Raw genomic sequence first — 9,479 nt, 5'->3', positions numbered from 1 at the left:
TGGAACGAATCATAGCCATAATAAGTCACCGCTATTATTAAAGTCGTGATCTTTTTTTATGCTTTAAAAATATGCTCCTTGTTGTCAAGTCGATGCTGGAAGCAATTGGAGTCAAATGGTCAACATTTTCCTTTTGTTCCCCGAAGTGTCTTGCAAATCGACTTTTCCTGGGTTCGAGTAGCCACACCTACTTCGAATCGAGTCCATTCGATCGATTGGAGTCGAACTGTTAACATTCCAATGCCCCCTTTACATTCCCTTCCAAAGTATCTTGCAAACCGACCTCGCCTTGGATCGAATCGGCACGGCTACCTCGAATCGAGTCGATTTGATCGATTCGAGTCAAATCATCGTCAACACTTCAATACTCCCTTTACTCCCCTTCCAAAATATCTTGCAAATCAACTTCTTGTGTTGAATCGAAACGGCTACCTCGAATCAAGTCGATTCGATCTATTCGAATCAAATCGTCAACATTTTCATGCTCCCATTTACTCCTCTTTCAAAGTACCTTGCAAATCGACTTCGCCTTGGGTCGAATCGATACGGCTACCTAGAATCGAGTCGATTCAAGTCAATTAGTCGTCAACATTTCAATAGATGACTTTCACCTGACGTCAGAGCAGCCATGTTGGTGTACAGAACAATAGAGAAAAGTCTTTTGGGAATTTGACTCTATTATAATGCAAAACATGAGCCGTAATTTGCTGTTGTTTTGTCGGCAGCACTTTTCCACGAGTAGCGGGTGACGGGTGGAGGGTGACGGGTGGCGGGTAGCGGGTAGCGGGTAACGAGGAAAAGGTGAATGATGAATATTTTAAGGTTAAGTCACCGAGTAGCACTCCTGAGAACAAGTACTTGTATAATACCTCTCTTCATTCTCCTACGCGTTTCTTGTGACTAACGCACACCTCATAAGGGTTTTTTTTTTTGCTCCATATATCACGTCCATGGGTCTGTTCACTGCACTGTGTACCGCCTCGTACGACCAGAATACGCGTAGTGGGGAGGAGTGGTAATTTTTGAATTTTGGAAACCTTTTGGGAAGTTATGTTTTTTTCCTGTACAATCCGCAGCAATTTGAAGTTTGCCGATTTGACAGAAAGTTATTGTATAGCATCGACACCCAAAGAAAGACAATATTTGAAATATTTCAGAAATATTTTGAAATAGTTGGTCCGCTGAAAATATGTCAAAACGGATAATTTTTTAACTCTTCTTTGAATTAACTGTTACTGCTAAAAGACTGAAATATGATTTTTCATAGACCTCACTCATTTGAACGATCTCGCTATAGCTGCCTGATTTGCGATCCGAAATGACCAATAGAATGCAAAAAATGAACCATGTTATTCAATACCTTTCGTGGGAAAACCAAAGAAGAAAACAACTGTGATGCAGGAGCTAAAGTATAAAAATAGGCCACAGAGGGGAGAAGAGATGTCAATGGTGTTGGCAGTCAAATTTTTCTACAGGTCGGACAAATAATGCCTATTGAACGGAATTTTTGTTAAAAATAATATTGTGTTCAACTTTTAAAACTGACCTCCAGTTACCACCGTTGCCAACGAAACCGCGAAACACGCATTCAACGTGTGTCACACGCCTACACATCGTGAATTTGTCGGTGACAAACATACCGGGAAATTTTCCGTGGATAACTTACAATGCCAGACCAATTGTTTAATAACCATTGACGTAAAAAAAATGGATTGCAATTTCTACGCTAAAACGCGCCTTTCAACGGCGCTAAATCTCACGTTTGAGCCATATTTACGTAGGACTAAAACTGAATATTAGGGACTGGAAAACAGCTAAAAATACCTTTCACTCGAACATTTCGGGTATCTACGCTAATGTTGGGACGTTTTCTGAACGTTTCAGGAAATGAGAACGGTTGCAAATATTTCCGTTGCAAATAGCAGTTTGATGAGATTTTCTTACTTCTTTCACCGCCATCCGCCACCTGTCACCCGCAACCCGTAGAAAAGTGCTGCCGTTGCTTTGTAGACAGACATGGCCGTCTCATCACGTGATTGAAAATCATCTATACCCCCTTTTACTCCCCTTCCAAAGTATCTTGCAAATCGGCCTCTCCTAGGGTCGAATGGACACAGCTACCTCGAATCGAGTGATTCGATTAATTTGAGTCGAATCGCAACTGGTTAGCGAAATGGACTCAATTTGAATCAAATCGCTAAGTAGCAGTGGACTCGACTCAGTTTAGGTGTTTTGGACATGGATGGTAACTAGCGAACCGACAGGTGTCACGAAAGAGATTTTTTGCGCACTGAAAATAGGGCGAAATGCTTAACTTGAAAGTTTGTGTAGTATTAACGATAAAGAAACGAATTTGGAAAATTTGTATCGAATTTCAAGCCTTTTTCAAATAGGTTAGATTGAAATGCTTCCGTGGCGTGGTTTCGTGTCCGCAACCCGATAGCTGAACATTGGACGATTTGATTTCAAATACCTCACCTCTTGTGTGTACTGGTTTCAAACTAAACTTTATTGCAACTAGCACATTCACGTTTACGCGCGATAAAACCTTCAAAAAATATTACAAGATAAGATTCTAAATATACAAAATGATAAGCGAAAACTGGAAAGTTAAGACAAAAGACAAACTACTTACACTTTAGTTTCTTTTCAGCATTTGAAAACAACGCAACGACAAACGTCCACAACTCATGGCCGGCGCCATTACTCTTTTTTTCCTGAGACCGCTGACCACTCCGGTTGCGATCGCGCGAATAACAGCATTCCCGGTTCCGGCACACCGGGAGGGGGAAGTGTCGCAGCGATCGCAGCCTCAATATAATGAGCGCACTATACATACTGAAACTTAATGTAAAGTCCCTTGAGTCGCCGTATTGCTGTACTTTCTCACCCGCTTTGCAAGCTTCTTTACTTCAGCAAGCCGGTACTCTCCACGCAAGGTGTTCTTATCAGCCCCAATCATGATATCTCTCAGGTTGAGGTTTCGGCAAGCTGTGTTCCTCTTGCCTTGTACTACCATCGCAAGGGCGTAAAACTCTGTCCACCTTCTCTAGAAGTCTGTACAAGGTGATAGCGTGTAATGACATGAGATCCTCGAGGCTGCAATTCCCCGGGGTTCACAGCTGTAGCACCGCCAAGTAGCAGACTTGTGGGTGTCAGAATATTCAGATCTGACTCAGCAGTTGGAAGATTGCTTGTGGGCTGCTCGTTCAGCAAACTGGATACCTCTGCGCACCATGTCATGAATTCTGGAACTGACAACCGTTAACTGTTGACTGCAAAGTGGATGGCTCGCCTCTTACTTTTTACTAAGGCCTCCAGTGCCCCTTGGTTCCACGGACTATCTGCTGGACCGAAGACCCACATCAGGCCTTTATTTGCCCGTCTCTCTGAAGCCTTTCGCGATCAATTCCCTGCTACTGTCCCTTTAACTCTCTCTCTCTGCTCCAATTCGATGCGACCCACGATCCCTGAGATCGTTTCAGGCCAACCACGAACACTAGCGAATCGGTTTAGTGCCATCAAGAATGAGCTTTTGTCATATCCAAAGACTACCTCTACGTGTACCGCTCTCATGGCAAGGTCCGCAGGGGTATGAATTGATAAGATCATCCACATAGTTATACTTCTTGAGTAGTTTAGCTGCTGCCTCACTCTCCTTCTTAAGTCTGTCCACTGTTTTATCGATTGCCTCGGTGCAGATTGCAGGTGCAAGGGTGTCACCCATGTTGACTCTCTCGATGACGTAATTATCAGGTTCTAGAAAGGGCTCCAGGTCTCTACACAAGAATCTATGGCAGTGCTGTTTTAAAGACCTTAACCGAACCGAGTTGAACATCTTCTTGATGTCTTCTACTAGCGCGACTTTCTCTTCTCTCCAACGCAGTAAAACACCTAGCAAATTGTTCATGAAACAATCTGGACATTTCCCCATTACAAACTTGGCTGGAGTTGAAAACTATTCTCAAGGGTGTGTACTGCGACCAGGGATTGTTGACGGCTATATGAGAGCTATAGAACATCGGCCCTATCCAATCCTTTAAGTCCTCATTCGAGAGCTTCCGAGCCCCACCACCTTCTACCACATCAGTCATTTGTCGCTGATACACTGCTGCCCAGGGGGTGCGCTCAGTCTTCTACAATGTGGCAAGTGCCAGGCCATAGTTGTCTGGAAACGTAGCTGGATCCTTCCTCCAGGGATAGCTTGTTATCCAGCATTGCTTCTTTTCGTAAATGGTTTGAACCCAGGAGTCATGTCATAATTAAGTAAAGTACGATCGTCCGGGTGAGTGTAGTCCTGAGAAGGACTTTTTGAGATGGCATTGACTGACCTTTCGACAACCTGACCTGAAGTCATCTTCATAGTCAAGTAGTTTGCATAACGTCAGTAGATACACTATAAGAACTCCGGTCGTAGATGTCATTGGTCAACTCATTCATGATGTTATTTTTCGACTGTCAGTTGGCTGGGAAGACTAAACAGTGATTGGCGCGTTTCGATCCGTCTATAGGTCTATGGTCTGTGCGTGTAAATCGTAGAATACGTTGGGCAGTACTGTGATACAATAAATTGGTGTGTTGTTTGTCTATTGATTTCGTCGGTGAGTGTTTTGTAGGGTGCGGGAAGTTGAAGGCAATTCCTCATAAAACTTTACTGACGTCATCAAGACAGTACAATTACCAGACGACCACAAACTGATGTCTTTTGATGTGAATTCACTGTTCACCAGTATTCCACTTCAACTGGCTCTCGACTGCAGTGAAACTGCCATCAACAACTCCGCTTTACAACTGTTACTACTTCTTTATGAAAGCGTATCTTATTTGCCCCCACCCGATAAAGTTTTTCAAATTATTTGATGATTACCTGTTTTAGGTGCCCATTCAAATTGCGCTATAAACAGTACTTAAATCTCAGTAACCAACTCAAAGGCCTATTTCAGGGGCACCCAAAGGAACCTTTCGTTAAATTATCTGTTTGGAAGGCCATTGATAACATAGGATTTTCTAATCGAACTGAAGATAAAAATGGAATTTTTTTTCCTTCGGCAAATTTGTAGTGCCTGACTTAGTTAAAGGAAATCTTCGAGTATTTGAGGGGTTTCTTACATTTTGTCGCCTTTATGAGGCCAGAAAGACCCGTATTGATCACTCGATGGAAGTCCGCCATTTTGGCTGTACTATAGCAGGCTTGGGCGCTAAGCTTGACGTCATTGCGCTCACTTGCTTAACTTGAAAAATGGCTCAGTGCGTTATTGTGGGCTGTTCTAATAGAACTCTCAGACACCAAAAGAGTTAAGTTTTCACCGTCTCCCTGTTAAAAACGAAATCCTTCTCAAAGAATGGCTCATCCGAATTAGAAGGGAGAACTTGCCAAATATCCAGCACTGTCACATCTGTTCGGATCATTTCGAACCCCTTTTCACGGTGTCTTGGCCACTGGGGTCGATGCGACAGTTGCATGTAATTGATGAAATGTTAACTTTGTGACTCCATCGATTCTATTTATACCCAGTTAGTGAGCTATGTTTTCTTTATTCGGGAGATTTCAGTGGTAAACCCGGCGCCGGAGAAGTGAACCAAAGAGTTGTTTTTTGCAAGCACCTGGGACACGTCATTCCGTGAATGGCAATCGCGCCTCAAGCTAGGTTTTATAAACTCGGCGACGATAACACAGATCTTTAAGAGCGCCTCTCAGCAATTTTCACCTAAGACCGTGCAAGATAAAAAAATTGAAAATTGCCAAATAATATCTCCTTTAAAATTCGCAATACTACGAACAGAGTAATGTGTTTAAATACGATGGCAGTTTGTACCACTTCTCTTTGCAAACACATGCACGGTCGAAAAGCTAGAATGGTGCGTTACACAACGAATAGCTCGATCTGCCGGCTCATCTAACTTTAATAGCTATTAAGCTATATGTAGATCTGTTAGTTAAGAGCTATGTGCATCACTAGATGCTAAAGTTTGTCAAATTGAATCAAAATGACAGACTAAACAACAGCAGCCAACCGAATCTCGTAGTTATCAAGTTGTCTTTATTTCTTTTTGAATATAAGCAATTCACCTGAGATTTAGTTCATAGCTTCCTCTATCTCGCGGCAGCAGATGCATTCCTTTTCTTGCTGTCCCGGCCTCCCAGTTCACGCAAAAATCACAGCTGCACCAAGTCGTATTTCCCCTTTTTGATTGCTTCCTCTTCCTCGTATCCTGAACTTTATCGCATTGGTTCAAAAGAGTATGGTTCAAGTTCTGCCATAAATTTACGTGTATTAACGACGAAGAAAGCGGAGTACTATGTTGCGCTATGACGTCACAACATGGCGGCATACATTCCTTTTTTGGAAAAAATCGAAAGAAAAAACAAACAAATTGGCGGACCTTGAAATTGGAAAAACAACTAAGGATTTCAGGCAAATTCAAGGCCTTTCAGGATGAAAAAGGATTTGTCCTATTTTTTTAGGAAAAGGACGTTATATTTGGAAAATAATAAGACATAAAAGAGTGATCTTCTAACCTTTAGTTGTCCTTTAATGCCTGTTGCTTTCTGATTGATAAAAATGTCGTTGTGAGTACCAAAAAAAAGGCCAGCTATGATATTCAAAAAGGATACAATACCTAAGATTTTGGGAAAGTAGAAAAAATGCCCCAGTAAATTCGAAAAGCTTCAAGCTCCCCTAGAATAACCGAACAGATAAAAAGCGACCCTAATTAAATGAAATTGAAAGCTTTAAAGGCACTCCAGAGAGCTTAGAACAGAGATTTAAAGCATTTAAAAGAAAACCGTCCCTGGCTGCCCCTGCTATTTAAGCAGTACTTACGTCTAAGCAATCGATTTGGAAATGCTAGCTAGTCCCTTCGTCCGTTGAACGCGTTGAAATTTGTATTTAAAACTGGGCTAGGCCATGACCCGCCCTAAATATTCACGTGACGGTTTCAGTCCAAGTGACAATGAAAAAAGTATAGTAATAACTTTGGGCATAAAGGGCATAGGTAGTCAGGCTTACAGGACTGTGAGCACGTGATCAACCAAGCATATTTTAAAGGTGCTTGAACCGATAACAAAGTTGAACTTTTAGTTTAGTACGTTTTAGACCTCCAAAAATACCTATAAGAACTCGAGTGAGAACATGTCATTTCACGGGTCAAACTGCACAGAAATAATTTCATTTTACTCTAACTGGTTCATTTCACATTTGTAGAAATATGAAAAGAAAGTATGGGGTGAGTATATATAAAAAAGGAGATATCTGTAGTAAACATTTGATCTTTCTATAATTAAGGGTAAGTCTGAGAACCAGAACGAACTTTACCTAATCGTTTAGATGTAATCCAATGCAATCCTTGATAATGCGCAAAATACCGTCAGTGTATTAACATGCCTGAGGGAAAATAATCTTTTAACATAGCATAGCGTGACAGAAATAGCCAGACATCCAGCCTCCGTAAGAGGATTCTTAAAAATAACGAGCGGTTTTCTTGGCCCAGAATATGTTATCTCAAACAGTGCGTTATCATTTCAGGTCCAAGACAAGCTCCTACCAACCTTACCGTGACAGCTCTTACATCCACCAGTGTGCGTGTCTCCTGGAAGTTACCCTATGCAGACTCCATACACGGAATAAAACTGCTGTACAAAATAAGGAACTCTTCAGACCCACTCACCCTTAAGACCATCCAGAATAACTCATCCACAACCACAAATGTTACTGGCCTCGGGAAATACACAGAGTATGAATTTCAAGTATTGGCATTTCAAGAAATGGCTTTTGGAGCGGATGGCAATGGACCAATTAGCCCTGTGAAAGTAATAGTGAGGACAAATGAAGACGGTAAGAAGTCATAGATGCTAGGCAGGAAAAAAACGCTTGACTACCTCAAGCATGAAGGACAAAACCTTATGCCGTGATAGTGTATATAGCTTTATTTTATTTTATCTCATTCGAATTCAAACCGACATGTAGATTATTGAAAAGAAAAAAACAAAACTTCTCAAAATAAGTTTGTTTTTCTTCACTTCACCTTGGAAATTCATTAATTTTATCATAGTAGCTCTGACATAGTACAATGTTATTAACTTGATACCTGAACCAACAAAAAAAGACTAAACAGCAGAGACAATGACCGGATTAAACTCAATGAATACCCTAAGAGCTTTTAGATTGTCGACTGGTTCATTCGGGTGATAGAACACTCGACTACCTTGTCGTGGGTACAGACCCACTCGCATCAAAAAAAGGATCTTTAACTGAGGAATAAATGCTGGCTTTGTAATCATATTAACAATTTGTTAGACTTTCTAATTTTCAAGATATTGATTACAAACTGTAAGTCCTGTTCTAAAACACTTTCTCATTTAAAAATAAGGTTTCAGGTTAGGAATCGTTGCGACTTTTTCCTTTTTTTGGTATCTCAGTTTCGGAAAACGACGGCATACTCATCGGCAGTGGACTTCGTTCCCTTATCATGTCGATTGCAGTTGCAAGCCATCATATTCGAGCTTGTGGCCATAGCAACATTTGCTTCCAAAGTCTAGCCTGCATTGTGACTTACCTTTATTAGCACTATATGACCACCTTTCACATAACCACCATGTCCACTTTTTAGCTTGCTTATCGCTGAACCCTTGACAGCAATTTCTTTTGTTTGCTCAGTCTTTACCTACTCTTTCCAAAAATTAGGACAGCTTGAGGTGAGTCCGTTTGGAAGAATTATAACGACTACTCATGGGTCCACTAAATAAACGTCCAATGCAATCGAAGTCTTCAGTTGTGATTAAGGACCATTCGAATGATGGATTTTTCGTATTTACATCAAATAGACAGAGAAAAGAGATGAGAACACATGCGAGATGCCATGGACAGGTGAAATCAAGTCCTTACTACTCATGCAAGAGCAGCCTGGTTCAGTTAGCCTTAAATATGTCAGAAACAAACATTTTAGATCTTGCTGACTCAGATGCGGTGATTTAAAGCGATAATCACTAATTCTTGTATATTTGTACTTTCATTAGCACCCACTGGGAGTCCTGAGAATATTTTCTCCAAGGAGGTGGATAAGACCACATTTAATATCTCGTGGGCTCCGGTCGCAAGGGAAAAGAGAAATGGAAAAATCACAGTATATGAAATCAGAAGGAAAAAGACATCGAATGGAGCAAGGTCGAGACGATCTCTTGACGAGATCTCACGCATCAATTTGACAGAAACGTTTTTCGTTTGGAGTGGCTTTCAGTTAGGATGCACGTACAACGTATCTGTGAGAGCCTTCACTTCAGCCGGCAGCGGACCCTTAAGCAAGGAGAAGTCATTGCAAAGTTCAGGTATTAGTAGATTATCTACATGTGGTCTACACCACTCCCCTTTGAAAAGAAAAAGAAAGTTACAACCTCTAGCCGTTGTCAGCTTTGTACTTATCATCTCCTTTCCCTTGCTGTGCAAAAAGTTCAGATACGAAATTGTGCGGCATTTCAGAAA

General features: G+C 41.3%; 1 protein-coding gene across 3 annotated transcripts in view; it reads left to right on the top strand.

Annotated features, from left to right (window-relative positions):
* Positions 1 to 9,479, top strand: part of LOC138024229 (receptor-type tyrosine-protein phosphatase T-like) — a 112,755-nt gene that overhangs the window by 49,460 nt on the left and 53,816 nt on the right. For all 3 annotated transcript variants that reach the window (XM_068871354.1, XM_068871355.1, XM_068871356.1), the window contains exons 10-11: positions 7,527 to 7,835; positions 9,017 to 9,325. In XM_068871354.1, the coding sequence (XP_068727455.1) occupies positions 7,527 to 7,835; positions 9,017 to 9,325 (618 nt within the window). The remainder of the gene's footprint in view (positions 1 to 7,526; positions 7,836 to 9,016; positions 9,326 to 9,479) is intronic.

The sequence above is a fragment of the Montipora capricornis genome, chromosome 11 (genome assembly GCF_036669925.1).
Source record: "Montipora capricornis isolate CH-2021 chromosome 11, ASM3666992v2, whole genome shotgun sequence".
NCBI lineage: Eukaryota > Metazoa > Cnidaria > Anthozoa > Scleractinia > Acroporidae > Montipora > Montipora capricornis.
This window is presented reverse-complemented; position numbering and strand designations above follow the sequence as displayed.